Consider the following 17,722-nt stretch of genomic DNA (forward strand, 5'->3'; position numbering starts at 1 on the left):
GTGGCTCAGATTTTTCAGGTGCCTACAACTGTGAAGATCATGAGTTGGATTTAGTATGAAAGAGCAAACCGGGGGAAGGCAGAAAGTTTCCTTTTCTGTTATGAAATCTAAATTGACCCATGGACTTGCTTAGGTCATAAACCAGGATTTTGGAGTCACAAGACTACCTTTTTTTTTTAATTACTATTTTAGTGAAATTCCAATTGGCTGTTAAAATACTCTCATAAAGGAGAAACAAGAAAGCTGAATCTACCCACATCCTTCTGTGATGCGTCTGTGGAAACAGGAGCAGCATGAGTGAGCAAGTGAAAAAACACAAATAGAAGGAGTGTGTGTGGGGGGGTCTGTCAGGGACTTTGCTCACATAACACAATGTGCATGAAGTTTGTAGTTCAATATCATTTGCTTTGTCGCTAGCTTTAACACTCTGTCATGGTTTGAGATTCCCAAAATTCTAACTCCCTAGTCCTAGCCCCCTGTCACATCTCAATCCAATGTGAGATGGGTTTTTTCCAGACAAAACACACCAGACTCCAAATGGGGGAAAGGGAGTATATTACAATGACTGTACAAATAAATATTATAATACATTATACACACGATCACATCTATCTCTACCATGACATAAGTATTTACAATGGATCAGATCTCTTCTCCCCTCCAAATAAAAGTCCAGAAGGGAAGAAGGACAGATCCCTTCCAGTCTCTGAGCAGCAGGATCTTCTACAGCAGCAGTCATCTGTCCTCTTCTGTCTTCCATGCAGCAGTTGCAACTGGATTGCTGTAGCTGGATCTCTTTTCAATACACACAAGGGGGTCTCCAAGCCCCTCGGCTCTCCTTCGACTCCAAGCAAAGGTCTCACCTGTGGGCTGCGTAGCAGGGGCAAAACTCGCTTCACCACAGGTATATCACGAAATGCAGGGGCATCTTCGTGAAAGTCCCTTCCTCAGAGGATTCACCCCTGAGTCAGAACATCTTGGGCAGCTTTCAGTTGAAAGTCTTTGCCTCAAGAGTTCCACCAGAGCTCCTGTGCTCTGTCTCAACTGCCAACGTGGCAGCAGCAGCGGGGGGGGGAAAGCAAGGTCACCCCCCTCTGCATTCCATCTGACCATCCCAGTCCAGCTCCGGGACGTCTTTGAGCTTCTTAGCTCCTCTCTCTCCAGTGCTGCAGCATTCCAAAACTCCTCTCCTAAATAGGAGTCCATGTCCCTCCTTTCCCAGAGGTCTCAAAGGAGTTTGGGGGGTCTGGTGGAGAAAACATCTCCCAGTATAACTACAGGCACCTAGCCCAGCTTTATGCTGTTCCAGGTCCCTGCAGCTCCCGCTGGGGGCTGGGGGCCAAAGCCCCCCTGTGGGGCTCTGAACCCCTTCCCCGTGGCTCTACAACATGGCCACCTCTCCTACAACAACCAAACCACAACTCTTCTCTTCCATTTGCTTGTGGTATGTTTACATTTTGCAGGAGCACCCATTGGAAAAAACTTCAAAACTTCCAGGGGTTTCCACCCCCTGGGGTTTTACCATTTTCTTAGCCTCTGGGGGAAAACCTGGTTCAAACTACTACACGCTCCTAACAGAATTTCTATGGAGAAAGGATCAGAGGTATGGATGTGCCTCTTGTATGTATAACTTGTCAAGTTCTGTGCAAGACAAAGTTTTAGAGCAGAAGGGGACCCTCATCACTGACCTTCCAGCAAAAACTAGGTGTTCTGGGATGAGAGTTTGCAAAGGGAAAGGGAATAATACTTAACAAATAATTGGCATCAGTATCAATTGCTAAATGAATTACACTGTTTCTGATGTTCCCAATATTCAGAATCTTTTTGCTAACTCTATTGCTGAAATAGCTTGGTATGATAATGCCACATAAAGGTCTTCTTTTCTATTTGCGCTGAGAAAAGTAGTTCCACTAGACCTGCCAAAGGAAAGTGTTTTCCCTCTATTTGACAAGTTCTCTTCCCAGAGCAGCTATGAGGCATTCATCCTGTATGTTTTGCATTCCAGTGTATCTGTAGGAGCAGGATTCAGTACCAAGTATAGGGGAAGAATGCCTCAATTGAAGTAATTGAATCTTGGGCCTTCTTAATGGCTTCTGGTTTTCCTTTACAATTATCAAGGTCTTCATTGAACTGCACAGTTCTGACTGCAGTAAAGTAGTTTTAAATGTATTACTGCTATGTCATCATAGTTTAACCTAAATAGGTTAACAATCTTATGAAATCTGTCCAGTTTATTATGAACTGATGAAGAATTCATCTAGTATCATGGTGCTTTCATTTCCAGAACACTGTACAAGCTTCTCAGGTTTAAATGTAGATTTAAATGTTGCAGAAGAGGCCTGTATGTTTTTATTTGTTCCAAGTGTGTAATTCTATACAAGTACCAGTTTGTTACGCCTTCTGTGGGCACAGCAACTTTTAAAGTTACCTCCCACATATGTAACTTCTTCCCCAATCCCAGGTGATTTTTGTGCTCAAGATAAGGATTGAATCTTTTCCAAATCTCTTCCTTTCATAACATTTGATGTTTCAGTATGCTGCCTGGATGCACACAGATGGCTCAGTGGGAGGAAGCAATACAAATGTTCTCAGCCTCAAAGTCAGATTGCAAATGGCAAGTCAAATTTGGGATCTACCAGCCTTACAGAGTGGTCTTCAAATCTGGCATGTTCTTCAAATGTATTATTAGTTTTGTGTTACCCTTCAGAAACGTTGGAACTATAGTCAGGAAAAGAGCCTTTCTCTGTTTTGATTGTGGTTTTTGCATGGGAGCATTCGTGAGCTTCCATTTCATGTAACACCTAGTCTGACTTTGGGGCTCCGTATCTCTCAGAAGCAAAGTAAAAAAAGGACCTTGAATTTTCATGACACATAAGTTCTCACCTTGTATTGATATGGTTTCTCTCAAAGCAATTTATATTGACATATTGTGGTTTTGAACTATGTGGGGAAAAGGCCATTACTATGATTATACTTAAGGCAGATGTTGTCAGTATTAGTTACTTTGCAGTAAAAGAGATACCCAGCAGCGCATCTATTAATAGTCTTTGGTTTCAACATGATAGACAATACAGAAATGTTTGCAAAAGTAGTTGCAATATTGAACGTATACTGACTGAGGCTTTTAATTTATTTGTATGACATTTGGATTTATATGTAATAGTATTACTTGGCAAAAATTGGGAATAAACAGGAGTTTAGTATGGGAATGGACCACCTGAGCCATCATGTTTGCTTACCCAGGAATAGATGTTTAAATTATGGGTGACTGCATCTACTCTGAGCATTGCAACCCTTTCTTCTTGTTTAGTAGCATAAATATGTGCTAAAATAGTAATTCACAAATGAGAATCAGAACACACAGCAAGAGGCAGTAGAATATGTCTACTGGTAATAAATCACCACGGTAAATAAATGTACCTCTTAGAAGAATAGGGCGTGATCAGTTCAAGATTATAATGTCCAATATGCTTGAGGTGCCCATGAAAATTTAGAGGAACCGGATGGACAAGAATCCCAAGGGAGCAGCTTCTGTGCCAGTGCTTATTAAAGCAGCTGCTGCTATGCTGGCTGTGCAGGGAGAGAGCTGTGGCTGCTGGCTGTGCTCCCTAGCAATGCAGCTTTCTGCTGGAGGTGGGAATTCTCCCTCTCTGCCCACACGCAGGCACTAGCACACAAACACTTCTCTTGCATATGTATATTTATACACAACCTTCCAAATTCTACTTTTGCCCGAGCCAAGTTAAACTGACTTTAACCACACCCAGGGAGTTTCCTGCAGGCCTTGAAAATGCCTGGATGTAAATGTGGTAAAATTGCTTCTATTTCAATTACAAAAATTAATTCAAACCAGGCAAAACTGATTAATTTAAAGCTGTGGTGCTGAGAGTTACTCTGGGAAATGTGTAAGGTAAAATAAATGTTTAGTATTATATTCAAATATATCTCAGCTAAGATTGATTTTACAAAAAGCATAATCTTGCCACCTCAATTTTACATAGCAGCAAAAATCAATTTAAACTTTAACCTCCTTTCTTCCCTCTAAAGCAAATGACAATTTTTTTCTTTTTTAACCTTGGGTATATTTCATTTAAATGCTGAGCAAGGAATTAGGTGTTTTGCATGAATTACTGGTTGTTGGCAGTAATTGTAAACTTGCCTGTTGCAGGGAGGTATGAATTCCTTTGGTAAAATCTTAGCAACAAAGGTGTTGATGAAACAAATTCTTGCCAAATTCCATGTGACCAGGATTTCACCCTTAATCTGTAGGTGGAACGCAAAAAGCGTTGCCTTCAAAGCCACACATGTGGTTATTGGTTACAGCGTGCTGACTTCTCTCCTGCCCAGACACACTGTCCTCTGTAACACGTAGTTACAGAGTTGGGAAGAACATTCTCTAAACTCATGAAGGATTTTTTCACATTGGAAAAGTAAGTTGTTTTGGAGCTTGATAATTAGCAAGAGTGGCTTAGAAATGAGAAGGAAATGGCTTTATCATTTGTGAAACATTTCATAGTACAAAAGAAATCAACCACGTATCTGCTTTGGAGTGAAGCCAAGAGTTTTTCAGTGCTCTCTATGGACAAAAGAGTGAACACCCACCCAGCAATAGCCAGCAATTGAACGGTCAGGGAACATGCGTGGGCTCTAACAGCCAGTCTTTGGCTGTGAGCTGAGAAACACATCTGATGAACAGAGTAGTGTGCTCCCCCACCACCTCCACACTAGAAAAACCCTCCGTCAGACAATTTTCAACCAGATCAACTGGTAGGCAACGTTTTGTTAACCATTGAGAAACTAATTTTATTTTAAGACATTGTGAGTAAGTCTTACAGGACCCAGTACAGAGATGAAGTTGCTATAACTTGTAATTCATTGTCCAGATACAGTCCAAGTGGTCAGTTCTCAGAGAACTCCCTTCTGATGAGTCCATCATTGCTGATGTCTGAAGGCCCCTTACTTTTCTATATTTCAGTTCGTGCCCACTAAGGACCTCCATGAAGGGCTGATATTAGTTGTGACTATTGATCTAGTCCTTGATTGACTATTAAATTGGCCGTTTGCCTTTTCTAGAACATCAGAGGATGGAAGCAGGCTCTCATTAATTATTTATTGTTTTGCTTTTTGGCTTCCTTTCCTGAGCTAAGAATGTGGTCTTTAATAAATGAGCCTGAAATTATTTTCATTTGTTTTTTCTGTGTGACAGACTTTCAGATGCCAGGTTAGTTTATTTGCTTTGACGTTCTTATTGCATCCTTTTTATCTTGATTTTTTAATAGCTTATAAAATATGCATGATGCAGAAAAAATAGACTCAGGTGACAATTGCTGAATGAAATTCAAGATTTATGCCTTATTCCCAAGGCTGGAACAAGAATATTCGTAAGACTATTTGAAGTTCCAGGAAGAGGATTACAGAGGACAGCTCTTTTCAGGCACAGTAGATGTATATACTGCACAGGGCAAGTTCATCTTTGCAAGCAGTTAAAGCTCGCTTTATGATCTCAGTTGAAGACTATGGCATAAAGTCCTCCAACATCTAAGACTTGCAGTGCTGCGTGTTTATGTTGCACTAATGTCTATTCTCCAGACAATAGTAAACAAAATGGCTGGTAACTGTCTTTATCAAGCGTCAAAGAATGACCCTGGCTTTTAAAACTTAAGAATAATGTAATTCACTTGAGTGAAAATATCCATCCTATACAAGTGAAGCCTCATAAACTTTCAGCTTTTCACAACCTGATAGTTGTAAATTTTCTCTTGGTTCAAACCCATAAGGCAAAATTTCAGAAATATTTGTACTACCTTTTTTTCAGTGCAGCTGTTTGTTTTGTTTGGGAGTGGAGTTTATAAATTACAGGTAAGTGACTGGACTTCTGCCAAAAACTGAATAAACTGACAATTATTTCTAATCAGTATAAATTTTGTTTTGCAGAAGTTATCTTTTTGTTACAGAAATTTGAAGCAAGAATTATTTCACTTGTGTTCTTTGCAGTGCCAGACACATTATGATGGCTTCTGTCTAGGTTTCACCAGATTTCTGTTAACACTGACCTGCTCCTTTCTTTGCAAGTAACCCCATCAAAATCAACAATTTGATGTGTCTAGGAACTAACAATTCTGGTGCATAACAGCTGTTGTAGACATTAGTTTACAGTTATTGTAGACATTACTAAGAAAAAATTAAGCTAGCAGAAGAGGGATACAAGGAGAGAAGTGTTTACATCTTTCAGTTGCAGATATTTCAAGTGTTTGGATTGAAGAAAGTGAAAATACAGCTTAATGAAAATAGAGAGTCTGCAGTTCCAGCAAAGTGTTTGTACTCTACTGAGCATAATCTCAAAATTCTTCCTCTTAGATCTACTTTGCAGTAATTTCTTTTCATTGTGTACAATAAATGTAATTATCTTTTCTTATGGACTGATTTGGTTTTTAGGGTAAGAAAGGCTAGATTGTTCTTTTAATTAACATTCAGAACAAGCAAGGAAGGGTGGATGAAAGTTGCATTTTATTATCTGGATGGGTAAACAATAGTAAGTGCAGTCATTCCCCTGTTTGGTGCTCAAGTGCAATGCACAGAAATCCTTTCATTGATTCAATTTACCAGAAGATTTAAAGGCAAGACAGTAATTTGAAATTTTTTGGGAATGTATAATATCTCAGGTTTATGTTGCATTTTCCTGCAGTGAAATGCAGAATTCAGAAATAAAGTAGACATTAATATTTTCTTTAAGCTTGGAAATTTTATGCTTTTCAAGATTAAAGGCAGACTCCCAACTTAATGTAGTGAATTGTGTTAAAGCAAAACATCCAGTCATGGCCTCTACCAGTATGATGTCTCCAAATACAAAATAGCTGAAAATATACTAATGGTTTAAGTAGAATTGTTTCATATATGTTTATTTTTCGTGTTTATTCTGACTTAGGCTATTTTGACAGCTTTGTCCTTGGTTTGACACGTTTTGGTTTGTACACTGGTCCCTGTAGCAGACTGAGGGAAGGGAGGTGCCAGTGGTGTGTGGGTTGGCAGCCAGGCCAGGTGGCACAGCTCGTGCCCGTGCTCCTGATCCATGTGCAGAGCCAGTAGCTGGCCCTGTGTTTAGGTTGTGTTCTTGCCAACATACAGTTGAAATCCTTCTACTTCAGGGGCATTTGCTGCCCACAGGCTAGCTTCCAAAGCTGTAGTAAGGATGAAGGATCCATAGTTTGGATACTACACTGCGTGAGCTAAATAATCTGCAGGAGTTTCCTGTAAAGATAATTCAGCCCTTTTCCTGTCATTCAGCCAAAGGGAAACATGCTGACTCTGTATGGGACAGGGTGGGTTTTTTTAATGGGAGAGTGAGTGTTGTTTCCATAAGAACTACACAGCTATTCCGCTCCTAATATCATGTCTGGAAGTCAGAGTATATTATCAGGGTTCTGCAAGCTTTGTGCATTTAGATAGACACCTTATCCTACTAATCAGTGTATTTTTCTTAGTTGGTGTTACCTTATGAACTTATGTTCTTATTGATGATTAGAGCAAAATATTTCTGCTGATCTCAGTGCAGATCCTTTTTTGACTTAACTGTAATCGTAATAAAATTTCAAGTGGTTCAGTGAAATTGCAGGCTTGTGTTAGAGTTAGGATATGGATATATGATTCAGAACTGTCTCACAATTGATTAAGCAAATTTTGAGGTTTAAACCAGCATAGGGATAGCTACAAATATATTTTTTGTGTTGTCATGTAACCAAAAAACAACCTCCAGGAAAGATGTTTAAATTAGCAAGTCTGTTGTTTGCTGCTAAGCAAAACTTCCATGTCAGTGAGAAATTTTGGGGCCAGTGAAGCTTTGATATTTGTTACAGATCTAGTGTGTGGTATTAAAACTGCACAGAATGCTCCCTGTCATACTAGATGAACAAGCTTGAATCTTAATTATAGATAAAGAGGCAATGATAAGGTGAGCTAAAAGGAAATGCCAATGGTAAGGCCTGTATATGCAAAGCTAATATGTGACTCTAACTACTGCCTATAATTTCCTGGGATGCATTTCACAATTATCTGTCTGCAGGAATATTAGAAGTAGCTGGAGCAGCAAAGTGAAATAATGATGATATATGTACAAATAAACCACTGATTTTCAGACATAATATATGTCACTATTATCTTTGTCATGATTTCCTCCTTCAACTGAGAATTGCATCTTTTTATTAATTATAACCTTATGTTTTTATTCATTTTAGACAAGCTCTATATGGGACCAGGGCAACTGTACCATGATCTGCAGAACCTTTTACATGACTTGAATGTAGTTGGTCAAATTAGTCAATTAATAAGCAGCCTTAAAGGAAACTATCAGGTAATAAACAAAGCTGGATTTATTTTTCAAGTCTGTTCCTGTTGTAAAGTAGCATAACTGTCTCTCCCTAGGGTCTGTGCGAGACATTCTTTAGTTCTCTCTGCAAAGAGTGGAATATTTTTTACCTCTGGTAATGCATTTACTGTTAACTGTTTAGTATTATAAATAGATTATACCCATCCTTCTAATCTTGTTTTTCTTTATTGTTTTTAAATGTAGGTGGATAATACAAATGTTTGCATTTGTTCAGTAGCTGATAAGCTTATATGGAAACAGACTTACATTTTTATGTTAAGAAATTGTGTTCTTGCTGTTAGACAAGGCAGTAGGACGATGGTTGTTTGGAGGAAGCTCTTGATGCCCATCCAAGCTCATAATCCTGGCTTTCGGGAAACTCCTTAAAACTGAGTGTAAATCACAAAAAGGATTTTTAGGGGAATTTTGAAAGTATTTTGCTTTGGCTTTGTTCACAACCCTTTGATTTAGCTTGTATTCTGGCAAACAAATATAGTACTTAACACCACATTTCAGAATGAGTTGTCCACAGTCTTGAGACTTATAAAAATTGCTTTTTTGTCTGTTTTGGATATTTTATGTATGCTCACACACAATTTTTAACTCCTACCTGCTACCACAGGTTGTAAATATGTATATGTGTGTATGAATATGCAAAAGCTGAGTTTCTCTTGGAATATCTTGGCTTCAGAGTCAAGGCATTAAATAAAATATAGCATTTTGTGAAAATATGTAGTCTGAAGGAAGTTTGTGGAAACACTGTTTTTGGACAAAGCTTCAGAAGTATTTGAAGGTGAATTTTGTCTCCATAATTGGGAATATGTATACCACAGGTACCATAAGACATTCATCCATTAACATATACAAAACCTTTCTGCCAGTCAGAGCCAATTACATTTTGAAAACTTAAAATTAAGCCAGTGTTTTCAGATAGAGATGTGTAAGATAATTACAATGACAAGTTGAGGAATGAGGTCAGCTTCTCTATTTTTGAAAAACATTTAAATTTTCATACAATTCTGCCTTTGGAATATGTGTGTACTTTTGTGTACTTGTTAGTCTTGATGCTTAAAGTGTCACTCAGGTGTGCTTTTACCCTCTGTGACAGAGCACTCAGCTTGCAGTAGGTCATTGTTGAAGCAGCTTAAACAGATATTTAGACCACACAGACTGCTTTCATGATGGGTCTGTAAACATTTTGGCTCAAAGATATGAACAAAAACATTGTCAGTATGATTTGTACATGTTTTCATGAGATTTTCTTTAGAAGCAGAATTTGAGGATTCTGGAATAAGTAAAAGGCTTGTAGGTACACCTGATGCAAATTTACATTTTTTAATCTGGTGAATGCTTGAGAATGTCATTTGTGTATCATCAAACTGAGCAATGTGAGATTAAGTCATCAGATAAAATATGTTAGCAAAAGTTTTACAGATATTTTTGAAATATGTTTACAAATATGGCTAAATTATCCATTATTAGAATGTGGCCCAGGTGCCAGGAATTTTGTTATATGCAGAGATCACCTTAGCTAGCCTGTTGGAAATAGACTAGTAGGCTGGTGTTGAATCTTAGCTTTTTTAATTTTGCAGAACTTAAACCAATCTGTAGCCCATGACTGGACCTCAGGTTTACAAAAACTGATTTTGAAAAAAGAAGATGAAATCAGAGCAGCAGATCGCTGTAGAATTCAGCTGCAACTTCCAGGAAAACAGGACAAGTCAGTAGAAATCATGATTATGAAATTTTCTGAATGGGCTTATGTATTAGGCATAGATGTACTAGCTCTTCCCTCTCTTTTGTCTCTGTAGTTAGCCCCTGACTTTTGCTCTTATGCCATGATATTGGGAGCTTGAATGTTCCAGAGCAGTTTTTCTCCTGTTCCTCAACTCAGCATTCCAGATGCAAGAAGCAAAAGAGGAACCGTGGCAGTGACAGCTAATAGAGAGCAGCCACTTTTGTATTCCTTTGCCAGGGAGGGTGTTCCTCTCATATTGTTTCATGTAAAGAGTAGAAAAATGGATGTATAGTGTATCAAAGCCCATATGCTTATATCAGAACTGTGTCTTTGTCTAAGTATTAGAAAATAATGAAATTTCATCATGCTCAACATTTCTAGACTTGGCTGTATCTCATAATAAATGCATTTGGTGGCTTTTTTTTTTTTTTAATTGCAGGTCTGGGAGGCCAACTTTCTTTACAGCTGTATTCAATACATTTACCCCTGCCATCAAACAGGCTTGGATCAACAATTTACAAATGGCTAAACTAGCCCTTGGTAATTTTTAGTTACTCAAATTTCCTATCAAGTTAAAATAGCTCTAAATGTATAGTCTAATTTTTTTATTTTTAAAAGATTATTTTTTTTGGTGAAAATTTGTCTGCAGATATTTTAAAACACAGTACAGTAAACAGTAGTGATTGTGTATCACTATAAAATAATAACATAATAGATAAGATGAGGCCTTCATTATGAAGCAAAGTATTTCAATGAGGTCTGGTGATCTTTTATCATTGTTACATTTAAATCGAAAAGAAAGAGATAGACTACAGGACAGACAGGTGAGGAAGTTATTTGACTATAAACATATTTCTTAGGATCTTATGAACTTTTTATACTTTGAACTTCAGGTTCAAATTTCTCAGTTTTAGCTCAGAATTATTCTAGCTAGGAATAATTGTAGGAATTGTCAGTTAAGGCTGTTGGATTGGTTTGTTTAGCTTTTTAAGTGCATTATAAACTTATGGGTGTAGTTTTATTAATGCAAAATTTCTATAGCTGGATATGTAAAACTCAGCTTTTTGTGAGGGAATTGGTTTTTTGTTCATTTTTTTCTTTTCTTTTTTTTTTTTTTTAACATAACACTGTAGTTTTCACACCAACAGACCTGATCTTAGTGGGAGCAGTAAAAAATGTGCTGTCCTGTGATGTTATTAATCTCCTCTGTTTCCACAGGGCTATAGGTTTTCAAAGATACCTGGCATTTTGAATGTCTAAATTCAGAAACATTAACTTGCTACAAAGCAAGTTTCACCAGCGTATCATTAAAATAGAGTGTTTTTATGGTGACTCACTGAAGGCGGGCAAAATAACAAAAAAGAAGAGAGAATGGATGTCTCCATCATTCCAGGTGGAGGATCCTTACAATTATGATAAATAGTAGAGAGGAGTTACAGAATATTCTGAGTTGGAAGGGAGCCACAAGGATCATCAAGTCCAACTCTTAAGTGAATGACCCATACAGAGATCAAACCCACAACCTTGGTGTTCTTAGCACCATGCTGGTTGGTGCTCTTACACAGGCAGAGAAATGCTATTTGCCAAACAAATTTTCTAGAGTCTAAGAAGAAATTTGATGTGTGTTTTTCTCTTTCAATAACCAATTGACAAGATCATTAAGAAACTACCATTTTGCTAATGTAAGGTGTTCTTTTTTTTTTTTTTTTTTGCATAATCAGAATGTATGTAATCTACTCAATGGAATTTTTGGTCATAGTTTTATGTTGTCATTTAAGCATATATAGCATGAGAACAGCCTGATCAGTATTGACGAGTCCTAAGAGAGTTCTTTTCTGTTCCTGTGGAAAGTTGAAAATGATTATTCAGTGAAAGTATTGCAGGATGTTTGTTGTTTGTTCTTCCCATTGCAGTGGAAGATAACCTATTAGGTTGGTTCTGCGTAGAAGATGATGGAAATCAAATAAAAAAAGAGAAACATCCTCTCCTTGTTAGACATATGCCAGTGATGATGGCCAAGCAACAGGAATTTAAGGTGAACAGTATTTTTATATGAGATTACAATTGCTTTTTTGTGTGATATAACTGCTAAAGAATACCATATTGTAAATACAGCTACTAGTTCTCTTGAGTTACTACCTTGGTGCAAGACCAGTAGCAGTGAAAGATCCAAGAGGGTCAGAGGAATACTAGGAACATCATGTTTACTTTTATATAGTGTGACATTGACTTTCAGATGTAAGCTCATCACTCAGTGTAAACAGAACTGCTGGGAATTTTTAATTTGTCTTGAGTTTTCCAAGTGTGTGTTGGGGGCTTGGAAGTAACCTAAAGTTTATAAAGTGCAGGACTCTGATCTCCATGATAACTGTCCTTTACTGGTGTAACTGTGGTGAATCCTCCTCAAATTTCTGATTTACATTAGTGCACAGAGAACAATAGTTTTAAAATAGTTTTTAAAATTATATTTTGTGGGATCGTATAAAAAATGTAGTTCTGTTCTGAATAATGATACAGAAATTGTCTTAATAGTTGACTTCCTAGAGTAATATGTCAGTTTGAAGTCGTACCGACCACTGGCTTTAATTAGGAAAATAAGTACAGCATGTCCGGGCCAATAGATGGAAGGGAAGGGTACTGGATACTGTTTTTTTCCTGTGTATCAACAGGATTTCTTGTTGACCATCAGTTAGTTAGTCTTATGCAAAGACACTAATGGAAATAAAATTGGGTATGTATGGCCAGAATCCCAATATTAAATTAACATCATTGCATGGACACTGCATGCCCTCCCTGTAGGACAGCCTACAGGAGGGAAGTGCAGCTGGCAGCTTCACTCCAACTGTGAGTATACAGGCCTGGATGTTGGGGGAAAATAGTTGCTAGTTAGAAATGCAGTTGAAATGTGTAATAGTGTTAAGCCATTCCTATGATACTGGTTTTCAGAGCAGAGCTGTGGTTTAGACTACTGAAACTCTCTAATTTCTCACACAACCATAGTCATTCTTATCTTATTAAACAGTTAGTTTTTTCTATATTGAATACTTTATAAAGTCACCATTGGTGAAAAAGTCAACTAATTTTTTTGCATAAACCTAAAATGTATGTGTTTCCTTGGAGCTTAAGCATTTGTAAGTCCTGGAGATCCAGGCCAGAAGCCATGAAGGGCCATGCTCGACTTCTGTAATCAAGTTAGAACAGGATCTTTGTTTTGAAAAGAAGGAGGAGTCTGTTGCCTGTACAGTTGGGTGATGGTCTTTGCCTTGGTACCTCAGGAGGGTGTGACAGCATTTGCCTGAACTCTGGGTCAACTTTACCGGTTTTGCACCTCCTAAAGATAATGTGGGTGTGAGCCCAGCTGGTCATGACTTGTTCTTCCAAGTCCTTGATATTACTAGAAAATATGATTTAAGTACTACTGGTGGTTTGTTAGGGTGTCAGGCCACATCTTGGGCTGGAAAGAGACCCTTTGCTTGGCTAATCCTCCTTGATAGCTCTCTCTCTGCTACTCAGGCTGCCCAGTGGTGTAAGGAGCTTGTAAAAACTTCTCTCATCAGAGCAAGTTTACACACTAGGCTTCTGTTAAGATCGAGAGCTAAACTAGCAGGGTTTAACTATGAAAAAATATCATCAGTTTTGACTAAGATGCAAAGGGACAGAGAGATGCAACAAGCAGCCTGGAAATACACAGCATGCAGGCTGTCTTGTTTTTCACTAGGGACGTATTTCATTGTCACAGCTACTGTAAGTCACCACTATGAGTAGATAGTGAATTGCGTTGGTGAAAAAATAACATTGTTTTTAGTAAGGATAATCACTTTTTACTCAGACTAATCACCTGAAGCCTGCTGACTAAAGGGAGATTTGTGAAATTCTTTGCGCTTTGGAAAATTAAGTAAACTTGGAATTTACAACTCTTAGCTTTTGCCTGCTTCTTTTTTTTTTTCTTTTTAATTAGTCACTGTTGAGAAGTGATGTTGCAGGTTATGGTGAAGTTGTCTTAAGTTCATACTAACCAAGTTGTTTCTAGTACTGCAATATAATCACAGCGATATCTGAGGTGAGAACATTAGTGGGAATTACAGAGAACCTTGTGTAAAAATGTCGTATCCCACCTCATTAGAAACCTTTTGATTACATAAACAGTTACAAATTTATATATTTTGAATTGTTTCACTAAGCATTAGGGAACTCTACCATGGATATTAGGGAAATTAGAAATTCATGACTGGTCATAAAAATGTCTTCAGATCCTTGATGCTTGAACAATCTGCAGAGTTGGGATGGACTTAAACATAGATCTTGAGTCTGGTGTAGCTTTCAGGGTTTTTTTAAATGGTCTGCATGATAAAATCATGAGTATGGTTATTAATTTTCTGACAGTAATATGATGACATGAGGTTGGGATGGAGTAAGGGTATTGTGGAAGATAGCATTAGCATTCAAAATGAGTAAAGCACCTGGAGAAATAATCTGAGAGGAAAAAAAAATAAAAGAGCTGACAGTCAGCAGGACAGACACATGGTATACTCAGGGAGAAATTAAGAGCTTCACAAGTACAGACTGAAGAGGTGTTTGAGTGGAAGGGTCTGTTAAAGTCATTTTAATAGACCAGCAAGCTAAGGATTGGTTAGGAATGTAATACTGTTACAAAGCACAATCAATCAATGGGATTTGTAGAAACAGGCTTCAGAAGAGGGTAGCCATGGTGTAGTGCTGCTCACAGCTCTGCTGGAATGGCATGTTCAGATGAGAAAGTTCTGTGCTCTCAGATATATGAGGCTGATACATCTACTGGAGAGATACCAGTTTGAGAAGTGATGATAATAATTTTAAAAACAAGAATATAAAAAATCAATTATTTGTAAAAAAATAATTAATTGATTAAGTGATAATGTTGATTTAGCCTAATGAAGAAGAGTCTCAGACAAGATCATGACATATAAAAGCCTTATGTGTAAAAGGACTCTGCAGAAAAAGAAGTACCTGGTGGCTGAGATGAGAGATAACAGGCTAATGATTATAACAAGGATGACGTTAGGTTGGGTATTTGGAAGAACTTAATAAAAATCATGAAGTATTTGAGCAGATCAGCTGGAGAGTTTGTAGTCTTTGGCTTCAAACGTCTTTAAGAGTAGATAAGGAATATGTCGGAAACAATACCGATGCAGCTGACCCTGCCCATGGGAAGCTGGATGGACTAAAGTGACTCCCTGCCTTTTGGGATTTTTTGATATATTTAAACATTTTAGTTAATTGCAACCTAAAATAGACAGAAACAGGCATATCTTTCTAGTGTGATAACAGCTCTCTTTTCTTCTCTTTGAAGGTTGAATGTGCAGCTTATAATCCAGAGCCATACCTCTCTGGAGAAACAGAGTCAGATTCCTGTGCCATGGAACATGGCTTTCTTTGGGTAAGCATAATCTTTAAAAGCTGAAGGGTTGTCTCCTGTTTTTCTCCGTTGCTTTTTGTGACTTTTTTTGTGACATAGAGATCTGAAAAAAAAACTAGGTGTTTTTTTTTCTTTGTTTGTTTAAAGATAGACTTCTATAAAGGATAGCTAGTAATTTGTCCATGTGATCTTGCTGTTCTCTGTAGGCAGTCAGTTACGTGTGTGTGATTTGTTAGTGCAGCACAGAACAAATTCCAGACAGCTGAGCACATTCATGAGGGAGTTATGTGCTAATTTATAATGAGGGCTGCTAAAACCCATATGAGCTCATGCTGTCCTACTGTCTGTTTTCATATTTTAAGAATGTTTTAGCCATTAATAATCTGTTTAAACCTGTACATAGGAAAAAAATTACTCTAGCAGATTGTTATGACCCCAAATATACAGATATTCCAGCAGACAAAGTGAGGTAGTCAATATGGTTTTGGGGTTTTTTAAAAAAAAGCAGACTAATGATTTCAGGAACTTTTCTTATTACTATAGTACTGAAATTTTAGGCTAGTCTTGTGAATTAAAAGTTAGAAATAGCTTTTGTTGGTGATCTTTTTCAAGGTGACCCATATAATTTCTTTGTCTTTGCTATTTGTAAATATATGCCAATTAAAACTTTCTACTGCCACAAAATATCCTTTCTTTCTGTTTCCTGTGTTTTTTCATTTTTTACAAACATAAAGTGTTACTACATAGAAACATTTACTTCTGTTTGGGTAGGGTTTCTTTGTTTTGTTTTTTTTTCTTTACTTCTCTCTGATCTCTAAAATATACAAATTTGTGTACATATTAATGATACTTATTTCTGGATCAGATTGAAATTTAGGATCCTGTATCAGCAAGTTTACAAAAGGGATTATATTACATAATCCCTCTTTCTGTTGGCACAGAGCATTTCTTTGTAGACCTGTTATGGTGCAAAGGACAAGCCTCAGATGCATTACCTGAGGTAATGCATTTAAGAGAACCTGAAATAACTTAGAACACCTGTTATTAAAATAATATATTACACAGGTACTTATTGTAATTGCATTACATGAAGTATATACTTTTGAGTCAGACATCAGAATAGGCCATAATATTATTCCTGCTTTCAAAAAATAAAGAACTGGTTTTGTGAGTGTATAAGGCAATTTTGCGTACATAATGTTTTGACATCTCTTGTATTTGTGCTGAATTATCTTCTTACGTCTTAATGCATGAAAATTCATATTCACACATACAACTTGAGATACACTCTTCAGTTAACATTCCAGTCATTCCTGCTTGTAAATGCTGATCTTCCTGGAGACAGCTCAGTCTTGGTATATTTCTTTTTATTTTCCTTTTTCCGATTCAGATTGGCAGCTGTACTAATCAGATGGGCCAGATTGCAATAGTCTCATTTCAAAGCTCCAGCCCCAAGGTTATTGAGTGCTTCAATGTGGAATCACGGATTCTCTGCATGGTCTACATACCAGAGGAGGAGAAGCTGAAAGAGCAAAACAAAGCTTTAGACTCTGAAAATGTTCTTGCAACAACTTCTAATGTGCCTACTATTTGCCTTGGCATGGAAGAAGGAAGGTGATTCTTGTTTTTGGTGTAATGCGTATGATTTATTCATTAGGTTTACTATTCTATAGCAAAGTTGTGTGATACATTTCACAGACAGTGAATATTCTGAGTTGGAAGGGACACACGAGGATCACCAAGTCCAGCTCTTATGTGAATGGCTAGTGTGGGGATTGAACCTGCAATCTTGGTGTTATCAACACCATGCTCTAACCAACTGAGCTAAGCTCAGGGTCAATTCCAAGAAAATATTTGCTTTTTTAAGAAGTATCCATGTGTTATCCCAGTGACCTCAACGTAGTCTTTCCACTTAAATCAAGGAAAAATACACTCTACATTATTTTAAAATATACCTTGTAGTATTTAAAATTAAAGCAATGCATCTCTCTGATGAAAGAGGATTAATTAATTGTGCATCATATCTGAAAAATATAAATATTACTTTTGTAATGTTACAACATAATCTTCAGGTATTGGAAAACTTTCAGAATGGCAAAGAGGAATCCATTAACCTTCTACGCTGTGATGTTATGCAGGATTTGCCATGCGAATGGATAATATTACTGTTTAGTATTGACATGAATTATTTTACTCTGAACTGATGGCCTACTGACTCATCACTTGA

At 37.3% G+C, this 17,722-nt stretch overlaps 1 protein-coding gene across 4 annotated transcripts in view; it reads left to right on the forward strand.

The window, feature by feature from the left end:
* ARHGEF10 (Rho guanine nucleotide exchange factor 10) overlaps positions 1-17,722 on the forward strand; it is a 112,256-nt gene that overhangs the window by 65,985 nt on the left and 28,549 nt on the right. For all 4 annotated transcript variants that reach the window (XM_051778082.1, XM_051778085.1, XM_051778083.1 and 1 more), the window contains 6 exons: positions 8,232-8,347; positions 9,955-10,082; positions 10,540-10,640; positions 12,014-12,135; positions 15,430-15,516; positions 16,886-17,109. In XM_051778082.1, coding sequence (XP_051634042.1) covers positions 8,232-8,347; positions 9,955-10,082; positions 10,540-10,640; positions 12,014-12,135; positions 15,430-15,516; positions 16,886-17,109 — 778 coding nt within the window. The remainder of the gene's footprint in view (positions 1-8,231; positions 8,348-9,954; positions 10,083-10,539; positions 10,641-12,013; positions 12,136-15,429; positions 15,517-16,885; positions 17,110-17,722) is intronic.

The sequence above is a fragment of the Manacus candei genome, unplaced genomic scaffold (assembly GCF_025592945.1).
Source record: "Manacus candei isolate 608988 ecotype Guabito, Panama unplaced genomic scaffold, ASM2559294v1 h1tg000011l, whole genome shotgun sequence".
Lineage (NCBI taxonomy): Eukaryota > Metazoa > Chordata > Aves > Passeriformes > Pipridae > Manacus > Manacus candei.